The sequence below is a fragment of the Elephas maximus genome, chromosome 17, assembly GCF_024166365.1.
Source record: "Elephas maximus indicus isolate mEleMax1 chromosome 17, mEleMax1 primary haplotype, whole genome shotgun sequence".
In the NCBI taxonomy this organism is placed as follows: Eukaryota; Metazoa; Chordata; class Mammalia; order Proboscidea; family Elephantidae; genus Elephas; species Elephas maximus.
This window is the reverse complement of record NC_064835.1, coordinates 57,990,714-58,013,925: the sequence shown is the minus strand read 5'-3', so window position 1 is coordinate 58,013,925 and position 23,212 is coordinate 57,990,714. Positions and strand designations below refer to the sequence as shown.

Sequence of the window (23,212 nt, the reverse complement as noted above, 5' to 3'; positions counted from 1 at the left end):
GAATGTTTATACGGATGCTTAAAGCAATTCGATGTTACTCTGATATTTGTGTTTAAGGATACTGTTTATATTAGGCTATTTAATTTTCATGTATAAACCATAATGCTAGATACAGTAATCTTTATGTATGTATGTATATATCAATTTATTTATTTGATATCAGGTATCAACTCATTTGGGTGTTTGCTTGTTTGTTTTTAGCCAGGTTTCTTCATAATATTTGGACAAGATTCTTCTGATTTTTTTTTTTTTTTTAAATATAGTATGGCCATTTTTCCTAACCTTTGATGTATATGAGCATTGGTGTCATTTGATTCCCAAATATGTCGTAACAAATATTATATAAGATTTAAGGTCAAAGTGCCTTACTTTGAAGGAATTATTCCCCATAGCTTCATGTATTTAGACCTTAACTTTTCTTGACAGTGAAAAAGCTTTACTCTTTAAACTCTTTAGCAAGAATCTTTGCATATAACTACCAGTCTAAGCAGCTGTTTATTTAAAAAAGCAAATGGTTTTGATACCATAGGAAATACTGTGATTTTCTCAATCTTTTTTTTTTTTTGACTTATACTTAAAATTTTAATGGTTTATAGAGTGCATGAGAAAAGTAACCTTGCAGGTTCTCTTTCCTTTTAAGAATATTGAGATTTTATTAAACTGACTCAGTGAGTGATGGCTCTTCTGGTAGTGGAAAAAGCAATTTTAATTTTTAAAAGATATTCACTGTCACTTTTATGCTTTTCACTAGGGTCAAAGACATACGGTACTGATTTTTCAAAACTCCTAGGGTCTAGTGATATACAGCTGCCACTCCTTTGCTTTGATGTAGGGAACCATGAAACTCAAGAGACATGAAAATTCAGATGAGTCACAAGTCTCCAGTGCTAATATTACTGACCAACTTTCTAAAGCTTAATACTGTAAATGTCATTCTGAAGAACTAGGGTGATTAGATTTTATTGACTATAGAAAAGTCTCAAGAAGAAAAAAAAATTCTTCTGTCATGTGAAGATTACTGGAATATATTAAAATCTACATTCCCAAAACCATAGTCAGATTCCTCAGCTTGGGGGCTTAAAGAACAATCAATTGTTAAAGGCTGGTCCATGAGATGCTAGTATCAGCTAATTCTAGAAGAGGAGGTTGAATCATTTCTCTTCAGTGTAAAATCTTTCCTAAATTAGCCATGTCAAGTCCTTCTTCGACATTGTCACTCTTCACCACTCCCATTTCTAAATGCTGATGAAAACTCTACTCACAAATAGATATGAAAGGAATCTGATTCAAAAAATTGATTTTTTCAAAAGCAGTGAGGTTTTTAAACGCTTTTAAAATAACTAGTTACTTTTCTAAATTTAAAAGATATGTAAATTCATATGTGAGTACGTGTATATGTGTGTGATACAGTTCTTCTCCAAGCATAAAGAAACCTTACAGTTGCTCACCTGAGCATCCCAATTTTTATTACCTCTAGAAGCTCTTTCTTTTCTCATTGACAGTGAATATAGGTAGCTCAGGTTTTTTTTTTTTCCTCCATATTTCATTTTGCTCTTTTGGGCTTGCGCTACAGGAATGGCCATAGAGATTTTATAAAGCTTGGGAAATATTGTGCCAGATATGAATACTCCCACTTAGTGATGGGTCACAGGAAGATGAAGTATCTTGCCCATAGTCACACCAAAAATGGCAACATCCAGTATAGATACAATTTGACTAAGTTAAATTCTCTTTTAAAAAAAATTGACAACGTAGGATGATAAATTACAACTTTTATAGATGATAATGCATAAACCTTAAGAAGTATATATCTGACTAAAAATCTGGATAGTTATAACCCAAGATTTTTTTCACTAATATTTCAAATGATAAAATGAAAATAATATTTGGACATAAATTTTGATGAAAAAATGATTTATATTCTCTGTCATTCTGTACATAGGTAGTCCCTGACTTACCACATATTCGAGTTAAAACCAACCACACTTAAAGCTGTGTTTTTTTTTATACATCTCATTGGTAGTAGTATGTGCTACATACAACATTGCAGCACATAACTTGATGCTAACCCTGAGGTGGCGTAGTGGTTAAGTGCTATGGCTGCTAACCAAATGGTCAGCAGTTCGAATCTGCCAGGTGCTCCTTGGAAACTCTCTGGGGCAGTTCTATTCTGTCTTATAGGGTTGCTATCAGTCTGAACGAATTTGATGACGCTGAATTTTTTTTTTTTTAAATCATTTTCAGATGTTCACTTGCAAATGTTTAATGTTATGATTTACTGTTCAAAACACTGCTGCACATACAGCAGGGTCTCGCAATAATAATGAAAACTAAAAAAAAAAGGGATTTGACTTATATCAGAACTGTTGTACAACAGAGTCATTGGAATGTAACCCCATCATAAGTTGGAGACTATACACACACACACACAAACACACACACACACTCATAGGCATGCTCACACACACACACACACAACTACATACACACAAAAGTGCTGTGTAAATATACAAAGTGTGTATTTTAATTCCAATCTTTTAACATAACACAATATTTGAAATCAACCACCCATATACTTGGAACATATTCTTGATATCAATTCAGTATACTGTAAATGTAAATTTCTGAAGTATAGAAAGATGTTAGAAATCCTCTTTAAATGAACTGGGCCTAATACCTTCCGGTAAATATAAACATAAACTGTAGGAAGCGGTCTATACTATCCACTGCACAACGAAAGAAATAATGTAAACTCAAATTGTTACTTTTTTTTTAATTTTACTTGATTTTCAAGAGTGTAACCAAAAGGTCAAATATTTGGGAAGTATATACCTATAATATCATGTAAACTTCCACCCACCACCTCCCTAATAGCAGCACTGTCAGCTTTGTGGGGTCACTTAAATTTAACTTCATACTTAAGTTTTAAAACACTTTAGAGGGAGAGACTCTTTAAAGACCATCTTCCTTCTTTTTAGAGGTCTTACTTATTCTTTTTTTCAATTTAAAAGACAAATGTTCTCTCTTTCCTAGATTCACAATGACTAATTTTATCAAGGTCTCGAAGTACCAGGTATACAAAATTTTGTTCTGTATATTTATTTTAAGTAAAAAATTTGGAATAAAGAGCAAAGTAGCACGACAACCTGTGTATTTTTAATGAGATAATGTTATGCAGTTTCACAAGCTATTTTTAAAAGTAAATATTTGCAATTCTATTTTTAGTAACATCTTACTCAGTTTTAGGCAAAGACATACTCCTTTTAAAGTGCTCTTTTCTGTGTACATATCGAGAAGAGACAAATTAAATGATTCAGTTCAACCAAGCACACTGATCCAATCGAAGCATGATAAGTGAGATGTATGTATCTCTTATACTTCTGTCATTTATTATATGTATTATTCACAGTGGTCTACTCTATTTCTCTTTTATAGAATAAGAAATTTTTACTGCCTAAAACATTATAAAAATTATAGCCAGGGGATGTAGTTCAGCGGTATAGCACATGCTTCACATGTATGAGGGCCCAGGTTCAATCTTCACTATCTCCAAAGTGGCATTTTCTTAGTTGGAAACCCTGGTGGTGTATTGGTTAAGAGCTATGGTTGCAAACCAAAAGGCCAGCAGTTCGAATCCACCAGGCACTCCTTAGAAGTCCCATGGGGCAGCTCTACTCCCGTCCTATAGGCTCTCTATGAGTCAGAATTAACTCGACAGCAATGGGTTTGGTTTGGGTTTTTTGTTTTTTTAAAAAAACATTATAGTAATATTCTCCCTTAATTCATTAGCATGGTATGTGCATGTTAACTTTTCAAAATTAAAACCTGCAAAGTATAGAGCCAAAGTTATTTGATTTGAAAACTCTATGCTCTATTTGGGACCTGATGACGTAGTGGTTAAGGCCTTGGCTGTAACCAAAAGGGTGGAAGTTCAAATCCACCAGCTGCCCCTTGGAAACTCTATGGGACAGTTTGTGTCGAGGCTTACATAAATTTTAATATTTTTATTTTCTTCTTAAATAAACAGATGAAATGTGTATTTTAACTATATTTAGGTTGTGATAATTAATTATAAGGAGCCCTGGTAGTGCAGTGGTTAAGAGTTCAGCTGCTAGCCAAAAGGTCAGCAGTTCAAATCCACCAGCCACTCCTTTGAAACCCTATGGGGCAGTTCTCTTCTGTCCTACAGGGTCAGTATAAGTCGGAATCGATTCTATGGCAATGTTTTTTTGTTGTTGTTGTAGTTGTTAATTAAATATAACATTAGTTAAAAAGTGAAGTTTTCAACTTATTACATTTTTTTTTTTCTTCAAGGCACTATGTTAGAAAATTAGTTTTTGGTGTGAAGTTTTCCAGTGGAATACTTATGGCTTTTTAGGACGGATTTTGTTGTTTTGAGTAAAAATCAAAACAAATCAACACAGAAAATCCAGCACATAAATTGTACTGTGTATCTGTTAACAATTCTTTTTTTTTTAAGCTATTGATAAAGAAGAGTTATGAAAACAACACCAGACTAAAAGTCAGCGTACCTTGGGCTTCAGTAGGGGAGACATTTTCTCCAAGGGAAAATTTCTCCACAGGAAACATTTTTCCCAGGTCATAGAAAAGTGGGTGTGACTTACAGTTTTTAGAACAATTTTTAATAATTTGCTTATCTTCATTTCCTACATCCACCAATAACTGTAATACAGTGAACATCCTGTGAACAGGGGTGGAAGGGTGCTGAAATGTTTGTTTTTGTGTGTTTGCGTTGGTTCAAATTAAGTGAGTATTCATTTAAATGAGACTTTATCACAACCTTGCATACTCTCAAGTGGAGTTTATGATCTTACCTGTATACCCTACCATGGCCCACTTTTTAGGGCACAGAGAGTAGGACTGCTTTTTTTGACTCAATAGCATCGTTATAATTTTTAATTAGTCTTTTTTTTTTTTTAAATGCCTTACCAACACTGTCATTCTTAACAATGCAACTGCAATTTTAAGGCCTTCAACTCCACTCTATATAACATAGATGATATCAAAATCTGCCCGTCTTCACACACTCAGTACTCTGTGCCGTCAAGTCGATTCTGACACACTAAACATGTTTTTTTTTATTTTTCTCCTGTTAGGGTTTTTGAAGGAATTATCTGGGGACTTTTAAGACTTCTGAAGATGTGTTACAACCACTATTCTTAGTCCTAGTTCTTTCAGAATCCGACTTCTTCCTCCTTCGTGACTGTTGTAAATAAAAATCACTACCTGATTCCCAAAGCCAAGAGAAAAGGAATGATTGGATTTACAGCCCCTTTTCTTTTTATGCTGCTCATCTTTAAGAGGGTCACAAAATAGAGAAGAACCCAAAATAAAATAGAACAAACTTGCTTTACTAATATTCATATATATATAGTAAAAGGTGGTTTTGCTCCTCTAGAGAACCCAGCCTAAGACAACCTGGAATAAAAACATCAAGCCTTGTTAGACTTTTAATAGAAAATGATTTTATTCTCTTTAATTTTTAAGGGTAATTGCTTATACAGTTTCTTTTTGGGATGTATTATCTGGGATTACTTTTTCTATTTTCAATCATACACAAAAAGGAGAAATGAGCTCTGAGAAGAACAGATCGATATTCCAAATTGTACTGAGTTAGAGATTATTTTTAATTCAGTAATGTGTCTGAAAACATTTTTGTTAGCATCTGCCTTGAGATCTGTGAAAAGATTTGAGCATATATTGTCAAAAACAAATTATGTTTTCCAACTGTGATAGCAAGTATCAAAAAGGGCATAGTCTTTACCCATTAAAACTGCCTTTTGAAAAAGTATTTACTAAAATCAGATACTAAAACAACACATTGCCAGAACTTAACCTTTCTTCACTAGTTCATTCCAGCAACGAGGCCTTGGCAGTCACAATCTTTGTACATTAAGATCAACTTTATGGAGGAAAGAATAACTTACATCAGTATGACTTATTGACGTTTGGAATCTGTAACTATTTTTCTACTCATTAACATGTTCTTGTAAGTGATCTTTAAAATCAAAGAATCAGAAACTGGGGCCAAACTTATTCTCATGAAAATGAAAATAGCATAACAAGAAGCGCCTTCAGCTGAGGTTATTGTTACTGTAAGGGAAACTACCCAGAACTCAAACCTCTCTTTTTTTTATTTATAAATACTTGCATCACTTAGTTTGAGAAAAGTTTAACAACAATACACATCATTTCTTCTGGAGATAACAGCAACACCGACAAACAGTTCCTCTTACACCTGCTGTTATGTTATTGCTAATCACCCACAACATCGTGACCTGATTTTAGTTACCAGGGACAAAGCCAAAACATGGGCTTTAAGTTTCATTCTGATTACTAACAAATAGCCAGCACTTAAAAAATGGTCTATGTCCTAATATTAAAAGAGAAGAAAAATGTAGAAAGGAAGGAAGGACAGATGGAAGGAAGGAATGAAGGCAGGAGGGAAGGAGGGAGGGAGAGAGAGAGGAAGGGAGGAAGGGAGGGAGGGAGGGAGGAAGGAAGGAAGGGAAGAAGGCATTTTTAAAAGCCTGATACAATTACACAGTAGGCCTCTGACATTCTCTATGCTGGTTTAATATTTAAATGGCAAGTAACACTGACACGGTTATCCCTGCAAGATCCCTGTTGCATGCTTTAATTAAAACTAAAAAAAACTTACACAAAATTAACCCTTGGGTAACTTGCTCTTTGGTTTAAATCTTCGTTATCTCCAGAAATTTTGGTAAATTCACTTTGTTTTTAAATTAAACAGGCCCCTCCTTCTTTACTCCATTACAACATCAAGCAACAAGTACCAGACATAAATTTCAGAATGAAATTTGTTTGTGAGTATGTGTGTTTTTAAGTCCAACCCCTGTATACAAATTGTTAAAAAACAGATGTTTCAACATAGTGCTTTATTCCAACTTAATCTCATCCTTGAATGAACTTCCTTCAAGTTTTAACCATTAAAAAAAAAAAAAGAAGAAGAAGAAAAAAAAAAACCCATCAACAACAACAACAACAAAAAACAGTCAATTTCCCGGTGGTTGTAATTTAAGTACCCTTCCACACTGAGCAAAACCCAAAAGCAAAAGGTTCATTAATCTTTCTAGTGATTAGAGACACTTCTAGAGCTTCAAACATTCACCTCTCCTTCCCCGAAGTAGAAATGCTTTTAGGAGGATCATGGTTCATACCTCACATTCCCTGGAGCCAGAGATGGTATATGTGCAGGGCCCAGATCCATTAACCGATATATCCATGGTCTCAGAGTTTGTAGGCTTGTAGTCCACATAATACTCCTGTAAAGGGGAGTTCATTTGTCTTTCAGACTCTCTGGTCTTTTTCCGTCGCCTCTTCATAAGAGAGTGTTGCTGAAGTTGTTTCATGCTGGCTGGGTAGCGTTTCCAAGACACATAGATTACCAAGAGGATCATGGCCACAGAGAGAAAGAGAGCCACACTCCCTGCAATGATTTTGTGAAATGAAACATGCTCATACTCTTGCTCTGTGCCAGGAAGCGGAAACCCCGGGGAAGGGCTTGGTGTGTCAAGGGTGGTTTGAGTGGCAGCTGATTTGGAGATGGTAGGTCTGGGGACAATCAGAGGCTTCTGGGGAGTTTGTGGCACCAGGTGTGATCTTTCTGTGTTGACCACCTGAACTTCAGAACAGATATTATAGGTTTCCACGGCATCACTAACCTTTTCACCCTGGATATGCTTAGGTCCCGCACATATCATGGTGCTCTCCTTAGTTCCTTTGAAATTCTTAAGCCAATAAAACAGAGGACAAATACTACGACTGCATTCCCACATATTTCCAGACAAGGTGATGGATATCAACGATATCCACGCATTGACAGTTTCCTGTGAGATGTTGGTAAGCTTGTTGGAATCCAAATTCAATTTTTGCAGATTGGGCAGACATTTAAATGTGCCCGGCTCAATTCCTTGGATGTCATTCCCTGATAAATCCAAGTTATGCAAGGAACTCCAAGTCCATGTCAAACCTTGGCTAATGGAGCGGATCCTGTTCCATTGTAAGTAAATTGAGCGGAGGTTGAAGAGACGTGGAAAATGAGCAAAGTTGATCTTGGAAAACTGGTTGTGTTCCAAATGGAGCTCCTTTAACTTTAAGAGGCCAGCAAAAGCGTTTCTGGACAAACTTCGAAGACGATTATAACCCAAATCCAGAAAGTCTAGATTTCGACAGTCTTGAAAAACTCTTATTGGCACAGTCTTGAGTGAGTTAGATCTCAAATGCAAAATGATGAGTTTCCGGAGGCCTTTAAATTGTTCCGATTGCAACGTCTGAAGCTTATTGTACGAGAGGTCCAGATTGCGGAGATTGGGAACTGGGTGAAATGTTTTATTGTGCAGATAGGTAATTTTGTTGGAGCTTAGAATTAATTCCTTCAGTCTACGGATCCCTTGAAATGCATCTTCATCCACTGAGCTAATGTAATTGTGGTCAAGATAAAGCCATATAAGCTGGTTGAGGCCGGCAAACTGATTGGATTTGAGTTTCTGAATGCTGTTGAACCTTAGTGATAAGCCCTGTGATCCTCCAGAAATATTCTCTGGGATATCTGTGAACGCGTGAGACTCACAGTACACAATTTTGCCATCACATCTGCAGTTCTTTGGGCAAGCTCTCTGAGCCCCCGTGAGCATAACAAGCAGCAGTGTAGAAAGTAGCACTAGGACCACACTCATGCCTCTTAGCTGCGTAAGTAAATGGAAACCTACAATATTAAAAAAGAAGACAAATGCAAATTGTAAAGCTATTAAAATAAATCACCATCAGCTTGCCGATATCAGAGGCATTTCACCTAGTGTAGTAATGAAGTAGTTGGTTTAAGTCACCATTTAAACAACATTTAAAGCCTTATTTTCTGTAGTGTTGCATGTTGACGATTTAGGTTTCATTCTTTCTTCCTTGATGTTCAAATCACCACAGTACCATAGAACTAAGAGAAGCCTTCTGGGGTTTTAGGGGTTCATAGGTATATCAGCTCGGAAAAGCACAGAACCTTTCTTACCACTTAGAGCTGACACTGTAATAATAATATTTGTCTAGTCACTGTGTCGAACACCCATACCAAAAGGAAGTGTACTATGTCTTGTGGTAAGAGCAAAAATCTGACTTAGCAAAGCCGTTCCTTGTACATCTTTCCTAGTTGAGCTAACAAGAGGTGACTTAGCAAAGGAGCTTCAGGAAGCTGTCAACAAAACCCAAGTTTGCCCTGCCTAAATTGTGTACTTACTGCATACTAGAATAACAATATATGAGCTCTGAAAAATGGTATCGGGGCTGGCATAGGCAGCCAATGAAGCATAGAATGAAGACTAATAACAACACAAGGTATCTCCAATTTGTTAATAAGTACGTATGCTCTCTACACTCAGGGGGGCATCGTGCTCAATGATACACAGGCTAAGAGCCCTGACTACTGACAACACAAAGCACTCCAAAGTTAAGGTTGTCAAGTACTTAGTAAACATTTGCATAAGATGCAAGGTAACCTCTGCTTAGCATTAGTTTTCTGGTTATTTTAATACAGTGACTTTTGCAAATGTAGGGGATAAAGGAGAGGGACAGCAGAATTCTCCCCCACCCCATCCCGACCTGCTGAAATTTCTGACTTTCTTTTTCCTCCCGTCTCCATTAACTTCAGAAAACCTGCAAAGTTGCAGTCTATTGGCACTTATGCTGCATTTCCAAGTCCTTGCATTTTAAGGGACTTCTTACCTTTGTCACCAATGGATTTATTATTTCTCAGCAGTGGGGCAAAAACAAAAAACAACTATTCTGTGTTGCCGTTTCTTTTTTTCTGAAATATTCGTATTTTTAACCAAGTAGCAATGAGCCAAACCCCTAATGTAAAAAATCCTCTTTCTTCCATTCAAGCAGTTAAGTTGTATTTCTTTTTCTTTCTTTTTATTTTATTTTTTAAATTTAAACCCCAGCTCTTGCTCTGTCCTCTTGCCAGCTACAGACTCATTGAAATACATTCCAGCTCTCCCAGACAGGAGAAAGCGGGGGGGGGGGGAGCCAGTCACACTTGAAAAAAATAAGACTGGCAAATGACTGCTGGAAATTTGGAAGCTGTGTTCAGGATACAGCTTCAAAGATAAAACAAGCCCTTGTGCAACCGCTGATAAAGTAACGACCTCACCCCTATACACATGCAAGAAAGTGTTAACAATCTTCCTGACAGCAGCCAGAAATACAAGCATGGTTAATAATACAAGAAAAGGAAGCAAACACAATATTTATCTCATGCCCAGTTCCCAAGCTGTGGATACGCAGAAGGTAGAGACGGTCTTGAAGATCTTTCTCTAGAGTCTGTTTAACTCCATGTTAGGCATTTACGGATTAAAAAAAAAAAAAAAAAAAACGCAAAAAGGAAAAGGATCTAAAAATATAATAGCAACTCTAGTGAGTCAACTGGCAAACTCAGAGGCTGCTGCTTTTTGCCTGTTTTTCCGTCTTTTATCAGCTAACGCCAGGACGGAAGATGGGAAAACAAGGGGACCAGATTTACTAAGAAGGAAACAACAAAAGTTCACTTACCCATCCTTTGTCATCCAAAAACGTTTCCCCCTTCTCTCAGCTTTCTTCTTATTTGGTCTCTCGTGCTGAAAACACTACCACCTTCATGTCACAGTGCGGCTGTCATTCACACCATCCTGATCCCGCATGTGAGCTAGGAGCTCCATACAAACTTCCCCCGAGAGCACAGGCAAAAAAATTTCTGTATATATTTAATAAAAAATTGGCACCGGATGAGATGGGGGGCAGGGAGAAAGAAGCCGTGGGGGGGGGCTCTAGGCTCTGAGGACCATTGTGTAAGTCACCAGAGACCCATCAGCACTAACTGGCAATCTGTGGAGAAGAGCTACAGCCCATCTCGAAGGTAACCAACTTCTCTGTAAAAAGAGAGAGAGGAAAATCTTCAGAATACCTGGCATTCCTTATTGTGCTGGCTTTGGCCATTCCCAGATAAAGCAATTCATCGTCTGAATTTTCAGTTCTTGAATCAAGTAGGCCTCCTGCGCTGTATGAGACCCCAGTTTAAAAGCTATGCAGGCTAGGTTTATCCATTTAGCTGGTCAGGTTTAAAGTGTTTTGTAGCTGTGTTGAGAGGCAGCCCTTGTCTAATTCAGAAGGCTTTCCAGAGACTGATGATGCTCAGAGCTTGTTGGTGCTAATGCTTGAGTTTGTGATACACTGAGTGCCCTCCGCTGGAGAAAACAGATTGCACATTAAAGACGGGAACAAGTGAGCCTGTCAGTGGTGTGCAGCCTTCCCTCGCTCAGAAAGCGAAATTAAAGGCACAGCGTCACTTTTTTTTCCCTCTCCAATAATATAAATTATTAAAGGCTTATGCTAACAGGTTCATTTCAGTGATAAGCAAATATTGAGTAAACAACTGCTTCTCTAAATAGTCTGCATTAGTAGTTTTCTTTAAAGTTGCCTAAACTTGATTTTTTTTTTTTTTTCTTGCTGCAGAAATCACAGGGGACTTACAGGGATACATATAATTGAAGTTTTATTTTTGTTGTTGTTTCGTGTTTTTATTTAAAAAAAAAATATTTACGTTTATTTTTAATCAAACCACTTAAGGAAGCAGTCTTACTCAAGGGAAAAAATGTGACTTAGCACATTTAAAGAAAATTAAATTTAAGTTACCTTGAAACGTTTACGGTCTGATATTTAAATTTCCAACGTATGATGATAAAATAGATTCTGCAATTTCAGGCATTTTATTGAACAATCTAGATCGTTACTTTCTAAACGTCCCTTTTTAGACTTAAAGCAAAGCTCTTCTATACTCTATTACTGAATGTGAATTTACATAAAATAGACTTAGATAAGAGCAGATTTCCAAATTTACATGCTTAGTGCTATGACTTTCCTTAAACTATCCTCTATTTATAATGCATACTATTTCTTATGCAAATTACCTACCTTAATGTGCAATTCAAGAAATGCAAAAACAATTAAGTTCTTAGAATACCATTATGTTTCTCTAAAATCTGTGGAATCCCCTCAGAATTAGGAAGAAGGAAGGGAAGTACCTGAGACATGTATTAAAAAAAAAAAAAAAACCTAGACATTTAACTTGAACTTGTACTGAACTTTGAAAAAAAAAAATAATAACTCTTCACCTCCATTTTGTTCCTCTTTTTTACTAGATTTCTTCATAATCCTCTGGCCGATAGCAATCTTTGGAACAATCCAGGGGAATGAACCAATAGAATTCAGAAACAGAGGACTAGGTAAGAAAGTTAACCTAATTTAGCAGGTGTGAGAAGTTTTTAAATGGATTTTACATAAGCATGTAGAATTTCTGTGAACCACTGCAAATTAGCATTTTTAGAAATAATCCTTGGCTTTAGATTATCTGTTGAGCTATTAATAATAAAGGTTGTCTTCCCATATGGAATGGAGTCCTGGTGGTACAATGGCTAAGGGCTTGAGCTTTAACCAAAATGCCAGCAGTTCAAATCCATCAGCTGCTCTTTGAAAACCCAGTGGGGCAGTTCTAATCTGTCCTATAGGGTCACTATGAGTCAGAACAACTCGATGGCAATGAGTTTTTTGTTGTTGTTGTTGTTTACCATATGGATTGGAGCCTAGGGGTACAGTGGTTAAGAGCTTTGCTGCTACCCAAAAGGTGGGCAGTTTGAATCCACCAGGCATTCCTTGGAAATCCTACGGGGAAGTTCTACTCTGTCCTATAGGGTTATTATAAGTTAGAATCAACTCAATGGCAATGGGTTTAACTATAATGAAGGAGCCGTGGTGGCTCAGTGGTAAAGTGCTAGGCTGCTAATCTAAATGTCAGAAGTTCAAACCCACCAGCTGCTCCTAGAGAGAAAGATGTGGAAGTCTGTTCCCATAAAGATTTACAGCCTTGGAAATGCTATGGGACAGTTCTTTTCTGTCCTATAAGGTCACTATCAGTTGGAGTTGACTCTATGGCAACAGATTTGGATTTTGGTTTGGTTAGCCTATGAAGCTCATTTCTACTCAGTTCTCTACACATAGGGTCACCATGAGTCAAAATGACTGAAGATCAATGGGTTTGGTTTTCAGTTGTTTATTATATGAATAACATATATAATTTGACCCAGACTTTTGAGCAGGTAGTTACAGGCAAGGAGTTTGTGGGATGAGGCAAAATGTTAAACACCAGAACATTAACTGAAAAGTTGTCGATTCAAACCCACCCAGAGGTGCCATGGAAGTTAGGCTTGGCGATCTGCTTCCAAAAGGTCACAGGCTTGAAAACTCTATTGAGTACAGTTTTACTTTGTGCACCGGAGTTGCCATGAGTCAGCATCCACTTGATGACAATTAACAACAACAATGTCACAGGCAATTGTCTAATTCCTAAGACTTCTCAAAGAAGAGAAAGGGATAATAAGTTCCCAAATATATTCCTTGTCCATTAAGTGATACCTAATTTTTTATTTTAGCAATGTGTGCCTTTGGCTTAAGGCTTAATTCCTATTAAAATGCAAATATACACTAAAAGAGGCAATATTATTGTGGTTATTAAAAAGGGTGTAACTTTCTAAGGAAATAAATGGACATAAATGATTTGTTCATGGTAGTGTAGTTTATAGAAACACAAAAAAAGCCCCCTCTAAATATCCAATGGTAGAAGATTAATTAAGGAAATATTAATATATCCATAGAATAGAATGTATGCCGTCATTATAATTAAAAAGGTTTGTATTTCCTGGCAGAAACTGATGACTCTAATGTATAAATTAAGTAGGGTGAGATCAAAGAACAGGTATTAGAGAAAAATGATGAAAAGAGATCTATTTCTGTGAATACTTTTATTTGTATAGGGCAAAAATAAAATGCTAACAACAGATTTTCCTGGGAGATGGATTTTGGGTGTATTTAATGTCATCTTTTGTGATTTTTTTGTCTATCTGTATTTTCTGAATTTTTAAATATCATGAATATGTAGTATATATTTGAATAGACATACACACATTTTATACAGTATGTATATATATTCCTTTCCTTTGCTTGAATATAAATATGATAACATCTTTTGACAGTAATTTGGGAAACCCCAGGATGTTACCCACATCTGTAATGTAATGTAATAACCACTGAAAATGGAAGTTTCCCTTGAAGTACTAAGATCTAATAGATGCTTCACTCCAAAGGAGGTACTGGATCATATGCAGAATTTAAAAGGGTATTGTAAAAACACACACATACATGCACGTATAGGTTTCTTGAACACACTGTGAGGATATAAAAGGATCAAGGGAGTTGAGAGTGATAGAAGATGTTGCGCACTTTTTCTTTGAGAAAACCACCCTGGTATTACTCCCTTCCACCCACCTTCCCAAAGGAATGGATGGATAAGCTCCTCAGCTTAATCCTAGTGAAACAAACTACAGACTACTTGAAGAACTTGACGTGTGTTTTCAGCAGTGAGCCAAGCACAATGGAAAGGTGTCTGATTTCTGTCTGGTAAATCCAAAGTATAGGAGCTGGGTTGTTCAGAGCAAAGGAAGTTAGGGTTGTGTTAGTTTTTTTTTGGAGTTTATAGAATAATAGGTACGAATGTTTTCCATGGAAAAGTGAAGGGCTATGTGGTAGAGAGAGTCAGCTTGGAATCATTGGGTCCAACTGGATTGAATTGTGTCCCCCGAAAATTCATGTGTGTCAACTTGGCTTGTCCATGATTCCCAGTATTGTGTGATCATCCTCCATTTTGTCATCTGATGTGATTTTCTTATGCGTTATAAATCCTACCTGTAAAATTGGATAATGTTAATGAGGTAGGGTAAGAGGCAGTTATGTTAGAGAGGAAGGACTCAATCTACAAGATTAAGTTTTGTCTTAAATAAATTTCTTTTGAGATATAAAAGAGAGAATGGAGCAGAGAGACAAGAGGACTTCATATCATCAAGAAAACACGCTGGGAGTAGAGCACGTCCTTTGGATCCAGGGTTCCTGCACTGAGAATCTCCTAGACTGGGGGAAGACTAATGACAAGGACCTTCACACACAGCTGACAGAGAAAGAAAGCCTTCCTCTGGAGCTAGCACCCTGAATTTGGACTTCTAGTCACTTAGACTGTGAGAAAATGAATTACTCTTTGATAAAGCCATCCATTTGTGGTATTTCTGTTATATCAGCACTAGATAACTAAGACAGACCCCCAACAGAAAAATTCCATGAGTGCATTGCCAAAACAAATAAATAAACAAAACAAACAAACATACAAATGAAAAACAGACAATTTAATCCAGGATGGCCAGGCACCAGATAAAAAAATATGGAATTTTCATCATCGAAGGTTTGATTTTTCCTGGTGGGGCTATTAGGGATCCACCAATGTGTCCATGAGAGAGAAAAATCCCTTTAGACATCTGCTAGGTGCAGAGATCAAAAATTCTTTTTATGAAAGAGTCAGTCAACCAAGATGGTTCCTGGGAAGGTCAGAAACAGCAGTTAAGTGCAGGAGAAGGTAAGCAAGAATGAGAGAAGCTGACTATGCCTCATCATTTTTCCTCAATAAAAGATGGCCCACTGCAACCAGCCCTATCTGGGAACTGGAGGAGAAAAACCACACTTTATATGAAATATGAAATATTTAGTATTGATTATTATGTGGACTTGATACGTTCATTTACTGACTTGAGACTTTGTGAATTCAGAAAATAGGATTTTTGTTACCTCAAAAAAAGCATTGAATAGTTTCATATTGGTAGCTTGAAATTGACCCTGGTAGGAGTATTTACAACACAGAAGTTAGCACAGACGTCTAAAAATTAGAATCTAATCTGTTGTTTTTTGAATGTCTAGACTTATGAAAGTGATAGACACATGAGGAAATGTTCTCGATTGTTAGCCATTAGAGAAATGCAAATCAAAACTACAATGAGATTCCATCTCACTCCAATAAGGCTGGAATTAATCCAAAAAACACAAAATAATAAATGTTGGAGAGGTTGTGGAGAAACTGGAACACATACACTGCTGGTGGCAATGTAAAATGGTACAACCACTTTGGAACTAGATTTGGTGCTTCCTTAAAAAAACTAGAAATAGAACTACCATACAATCTAGCAATCCCACTCCTTGGAATATATCCTAGAGAAATAAGAGCCTTTACATGAACAGGCATACACACACCCATGTTCATGACAGCAATGTTTACAATAGCAAAAAGTTGGAAGCAACCAAGGTGCTCATCAAGGGATGAATGGATAAATAAATTATGGTATATTCACCCAATGGAATACTACCCGTTGATAAAGAACAATGATGAATCCATGAAACATTTCATAACATGGAAAAATCTGGACGACATTATGCTGAGTGAAATTAGTCAGTTGCAAAAGGACAAATATTGTATAAGACCACTATTAAAAGAACTTGAGAAATAGTTTAAACAGAGAAGAAAATATTCTTTGATGGTTATGAGAGGGGGGAGGGAGGAAGAGAGGGAGAAGGGTATTTACTAATTAGATAGTAAAAAAAAAATTAGGTAGTAGATAAGTTTTATTTTAGGTGAAGGGAAAGACAATACAGGAGAGGTCAATACAACTGGACTAAACCAAAAGAAAAGAAGTTTCCTCAATAAACTGACCACTTCAAAGGCCAGTGTGGCAGAGGCAGGGGTTTGAGGACCATGGTTTCAGGGGCATCTAAGTCAATCGCCATAATAAAATCTATTAAGAAAGCATTCTGCATCCCATTTTGGAGGGTAGTGTCTGGGGTCTTAAATGCTAGCAAGTGGCCACCTAAGATGCATCAATTGATCTCAACCCACCTGGAGCAAGGAAGAATGAAGAACAACAAAAACACAAGGTAATTATGAGCCTAAGAGACAGAAAGGACCACATAAACCAGAGACTACATCAGCCTGAGACCAGAAGAACTAGATGGTGCCCAGCCACAACCGATGACAGCCCTGACAGGGAAAGCAATAGAGAACCCCTGAGGGAGCAGGAGAGCAGTGGGATGCAGATCCCAAATTCTTGTAAAAAGACCAGACTTAATGGTCAGACTGGGGCTGGAAGGATGTCAGAGGCCATGGTCCCCAGACCTTCTATTAACCCAAGACAGAAACTCCTAAAGCCAACTCTTCAGACAGGGATTGGACTGGAATATGGGATGGAAAATGATACTGGTGAGGAATGAGCTTCTTGGATCAAGTAGACACATGAGACTATGTTGGCATCTCCTGTCTGGAGGGGAGAGGAGAGGGCAGAGGGGGCCAGAAGCTACCCAAATGGACACAAGGAGGGAGAGTGGAGGGAAGAATTATGCTATCTCATTAGAGGGAGAGCAATTAGGAGTGTATAGCAAGGTGTATATAAATTTTTGTATGAGAGACTGATCTGATTCATAAACTTTCACTTAAAGCACAATAAAAATTAATTAAAAAAAGAAAGTGATAGAAAAAATCATACTTAAAAGCATGTTGTACGTATAGAGACTAAACTGTAAATAGAACAAAACACGAGAAATAGCCTTCCAGTGTTTGAAAACTATTTGATTGAGCAAAGAAGTTGCTCACTTTATGGATAAGCAAGTGAAGTTGCAACACGTGCCTTCCTTGTTTCACTTTCGTCTTCCTCTTTAATGTCAACAAATATACCAGGCAGTTTTCATGCTGCAACCACCCTTGTTATTAAACATTTACCAGGACATCGCTGTACCTAGGTTTCTGCATATTAATTGCTCCCAAAGTGAAGTGGTTTGGATACATGATTGCTAGAGATGATTTGGTTTGAGGACTCCCTCTATTTTCTGCTCCATACTCAACTGAGTAGTAAGAAAAAGGAGTGACTAAAACATTTATTGCGTGTGAGCAACATGAGGCGCCTCTCCATCTCTGCCACTACCATATTTGCTGTTTCCTTCTCCTAAAACAGTCTTGTAACATCCAGTCCACTTCACCAAATACATGTTTCTTATTTAAAGCTATAATTTTTTCAGTCGTTGTTATGGATTAAATTGTGTCTCCTCAAAGTATATGTTGGAATCCTAACCCCTTTACCTATGGAAGTAAGCTCTTTGGGGATAGATTTGTCTTTGTTATGTTAATGAGGCCATATGGGTGTAAGGTGTGTCCTAAACCTAATTACTTCTGAGTTATAAAAACAGCAGATTAGACAAAAAAGCAAGCAGAAATAGGTGGAGGGTGTGTGGGCAGCATGGGACAGATGTCCCATGAAGGTTGCAAATAACCAAGGAGGCCCTGACTACAGAAGCTGAAAGAGACAAGAATCTACCCCCTAAAGCCAACAGAGAGAGACAGAGAGCCTTCTGGTGCGCTGAATTCAGACTTCTAGCCTCCTGAGCTGTGCGGAAACAAATTTCTGTTCTTTAAAGCCACTCACTTGTGATATTTCTGTTACAGTAGCAATAGTTAACTAAAACAATAGCCCGTGCCATATAAATAAACAACGTGTATTTTTTTTTTTTTTTTTATAAGGGCCATAGCTCTTTGTCTTTTTTGTACACCATGGTTTGACTAGCACCTACCATGGTGTTGCCAAATGGTAGATGCTCAATAAAATATTAAGTCAACCTCTTAATCAAGCCATCTGGTAACCATTGTTCAATAAATCAGTTGATAATCAATTGCCATTACAGCAATTAGTGTCTCTTCTAATATCTTCCTTCCTTCCTAAAATATTATATGTTCTTTCTACTTAAACATTTAAAATGCTGTGTAAGTTAAGAAATTTAAAGTTATAACTGATAGAAATCCCAACTCAAACTGAAGTAAAAGAAAATGGAAAATTATTTTAGCTCATGAAAATGAAAATTCCACAGTCAGGTGTAGCTTGATCCAAGGATGAAATGTGTCCCTGGTATCCAGTTTCCCTCACTTCATTTCTGAGATCTACCTCCCAGTGTATTATTTCAACTCTAATTCTAGTTCCAAGATACTGCCAGTATCTCCAACACCATGTATATTAACATTGAAAAAAAAAAAAAAATGAAGAACTGATAAATATCACATTGTAGGCAGGGTATCCAGGGGCTCTCGCAGTGTCTATTTTTTTTTTTTTAACACTTTAATCATTGTCTGTCCAAGGGAATGAGACCCCTTGGTGGCTTTGTTATAGGGTATATATTCCACCTCTGGTGTGGTATCGGGAATACTTTCTAAAACCACATATGGAATGAAATTGGGACAAGAAAATATGTGTGTGTCTGTTTCAGGGTACATAGCTGCCATTAAAATGTGACTGCCCTGCCACAGCTCCCTGTGCATTTAGGTGGAGACGTGTAACTAATGGAACATGAGCAGAATCGATGTGTATCCTTTTTGGGCTGAGGTGTTCTATTTCCTGTCCTCTGACTAGAACACAGGACTCAAAAACCCTGTTTTGGGGGATAATATATTTTAGCAGAATAAATGGATTAAAAAGGAATGCATATTGGGAGCAAAAATTATCCGTTATGCAAATAAACATACAAACCAACCACCATACAAACAATAACAACAAATAAAAAGCTAAAGCAAAACTAAATATAGAAACAACAAACCAACCTCTTCCAAGTTGACTTCTAATAATTCAGTCATCTAGGCACATTTCCATTCCCTGCATCATTCAATTTCAACATGAAAATAAAACCAAATCATCTTTTTTTAAATCAACTGACCTTTTCTCTCTTTTCAATGTGCTCATCATCACTCAGAACATTGCATTTCTGGTAGTAGTGATAATTACTTAACTGGTTCACAATTTAAAGAAATATAAAAATTGTATCATATGTGTTGAGTTGAATTTAGGAATCTTGATGTCCATACTCAAAACCTCTAATCCCAGTGTATTCATTAATTAAGATAGAATTTATATTATCAACGTAAAAAAAACAAAAAATCAACCCATTGCCGTCAAGTCAGTTCCAACCCACAGCGACCCTGCAGGACAGAGTAGAAGTGCCCCAAAGGGTTGCCAAGGAGCATCTGATGATTCGAACTGCCAACCTTTTTGTTAGCAGCCAAACTCTTAACCACTATGCCACCAGGGTTTCCATTATTATTAATGTGGTCAAGCTATATTAAAATACAGAAACATCCAAATGGACTCTGTCTCTGATTTCCTTAACTAGTGAACTAACTTGCCAAATCAGAGAAACAAATTCATAATCTATGCTAGGTTATTAGTAGATTATAATGAGAATATAAAATACACGATGAATATTCCATAATTTCAGTGGGATGTGAGGGATTTAACTTGGACATAAAACCAATAAGCACAAAAATAAATTAAAAATTATGATAAATGCTAATAAGCGAAAGAAGCAGATGTTATAAAATAGCACACTGGGAGGTAATTTATATCAGAACAACAGGAGCAGCAACTTTGGCGATCATATGTTAATTATCTCTCATTTAAAATACTATCATACAGCTGTGGAATTCATCAATTATCAAAGTTTTGACACCTAAAGCATACCTAATCGCGAACTAGGCAAAAATGAAGATAAAAGAAGAATAACACAGGAGGGGAAATAATAAGCAAACGGTGCCTGTGCAGGTGTTTGTTTGGCCCGTTTGAAGAAATATAAGATAAAAACAGCAACCACAGAAACACACTTACAAGTCAGTAATTCAGGTACTGGAGTAAAAGGACACAAACTTCAACATAACTATGATTACTCTGTTTAAAAAAAAAATAGATCACAAGCTGGAGGATTTCAGCAGAGAAATGTAATATGTTAATAAGAATCAAACAAAAATTCTAAAATCTAAAAGCACAATCATAAAATAATAACTCAATAAATTTCAAAGAAGATTGGGAAGATCTAAAAAGATGAGTTAGCGAATTGAGTGAAACAAGAGAATATGAAATTTCATTTAGGAGTTTCCATTTTTTTTTCCATTATTCACGGAATGAAATAGATTTTGCTGAACTGAAAATACGTTTTGTAATGTAACAAACTGATATTTTCTACTTTGTTCAATTTTCATTTAATAATATCTGATAACAATGTACTTAATTGATTTCTCAGCCACAGAGTTTGAACAATACCTATATAAACAGAGAGATATAGAACCTGAGGTTAAGATAAGCTTAATAACTTTTTCCAAATCTCACAAATAATTAATATTAGGCCATTAAATAGAACTCAGGGCTTGTGCAATGATGTGTTGCTTCCATAACATGTGGAACAAGGGAACAAGGGATATCAGTGCTGATGTCAGGTGGATCTCGGATAAAAGCAGAGAATACCAGAAAGATGTTTATATGTGTTTTATTGACTGTGCAAAGGCATTTGACTGCGTGGATCAGAAGAAATTATGGATAACATTCCAAAAAGTGGCAATTCCAGAACACTTCATTGTGCTCATGAAGAACTTGTACATAGATTAAAGACAGTCATTCAAACAGAACGAGGGGATACTGTGCAGTTTAAAGTCAGGAAAGATGTGCATCAAGGTTGTATCCTTTCACCATACCTATTAAATCTGTATGCTGAGCAAATAATCCGAGAAGCTGGACTATATGAAGAAGAACAGGGCATGCGGGTTGGAGGAAGACTTATTAACAATCTGTGTTATGCAGATGACACAACCTTGCTTGCTGAAAGTGAACAGGACTTAAAACAGTTACTGATGAAGATACAAGATCACTGAATCCTTCAGTGTGGATTACACTGCAACACAAAGAAAACAAAACTCCTCACAATTAGACCAATAATCATCATCATGATAAACAGAGAAAACATCAAAATTGTCAAGGATTTCATTTTACTTGGATCCATCATCAACCCGCAGGGAAGCAGCGGTCAAGAAATCAAAGGAAGCATTACACTGGGCAAATCTGCTACAAAAAACCTCTTTCAAGTGTTAAAAAACAAAGATGTCACTTTAAGGGCTAAGGTGTGCCTGATCCAAGCCATGGTGTTTTCAGTCTCCTCATATGCCTGCAAAAGCTGGACAATGAATAAAGAAGACTGAAGAAAAACTGACACCTTTAATTATGGTGTTGGTGAAGAATACTGAATATACCATGGACTGCCAAAAGAATGAACAAATCTGTCTTGGAAGAACTACTGCCAGGACGCTCCTTAGAAGCGAGGATGGAGAGACTTCATTTCACTTACTTTGGACAAGTTATCAGGAGGGATCAGTCCCGGGAGAGGAACACCATTCTTGGTAAATAGAGGGTCAGTGAAAAAGAGGAAGACTATAGATAGATTGTAAGAAGTTATCATATATTCAGACCAGAAAAAAAAAAATCAAAATAAGGATGTGGCAGGTTTAGAAATGGTTAATATTCCCACTAGGGGAAAAGCATACAACTGAAACCACACAGTGACTATAGCATCAAATATTGTATTTTAAATTGTATTGCACAATGTATTCATGCTCCTTGTCAAACCTACATCTGTAGTGGAAATATACTTTAGAGTAATTATTTTCTCATATGTTTAGGAATATATACTAAGGTCCATAAGAAGGTTCTTAGTCTTTGACCTACTGTTTCCATTCTAGGCTATTTTAAACTAACAGGAAGCAATATTCAAAGATATTTTCTGCTATAGGATTCAAAATGGATGGAAAAAAGAAGTAACCAGACAGACATTTAAAAATAGGGGAATATTTCACTGAAACATGACACATCAGTTCAATAAAATATTTGCATCTGTTAAAATAATATATAAAAATAATCTGAAGCCAACATGATATTCATTTTTAATGACTGTTGTTATTGGAGCCCTGGTAGCACAGTGGTTAAGACTTCAGCTGCTAACCAATGGGTCGGCAGTTTGAATCTACCAGCTGCTCCTTGGAAACTCTATGGGGCAGTTCTGCTCTGTCCTATAGGGTCACTATGGAGTGGGAATCAACTTGGCAGCAACGAGTTTTGTTTTTTGGTTTGTTGCTATTGTTGTTCTTTTTAGGTGCCGCTGAGTCAGTTCCGACTCATAGAGAACCTATGTACAACATAACAAAACACTACCCAGTCCTGGGCCATTCTCATAATCCTTGTTATGCTTGAGTTATTAGTTAGCAACAGGTCAATTCTGGCTTACAGCAACCCCATGTGTGCAGAATAGAACTGTACTCCACAGGGTTTTCAAGGCTGTGACCTTTGGGAAACATATCATCAGGCCTTAGTTCTGAAGACCCCTGGTTGGGTTTGACTCACCAATCTTTTGGCTAATAGTCCATTGCCACCCT

The 23,212-nt window shown here is 36.7% G+C and overlaps 1 protein-coding gene across 1 annotated transcript; it reads right to left on the bottom strand.

The window, feature by feature from the left end:
• Window positions 1-6,962: 6,962 nt before the first annotated feature.
• Window positions 6,963-11,207, bottom strand: LRRTM4 (leucine rich repeat transmembrane neuronal 4). The gene is made up of 3 exons (XM_049856780.1): window positions 10,973-11,207; window positions 10,582-10,762; window positions 6,963-8,749 (listed from the first exon to the last, which is right to left on the bottom strand). The coding sequence occupies exons 2-3, from the start codon at window positions 10,583-10,585 to the stop codon at window positions 7,197-7,199; spliced, it is 1,557 nt and encodes a 518-aa protein (XP_049712737.1). The 5' UTR covers window positions 10,586-10,762; window positions 10,973-11,207; the 3' UTR covers window positions 6,963-7,196.
• Between the last annotated feature and the right edge of the window lie 12,005 nt (window positions 11,208-23,212).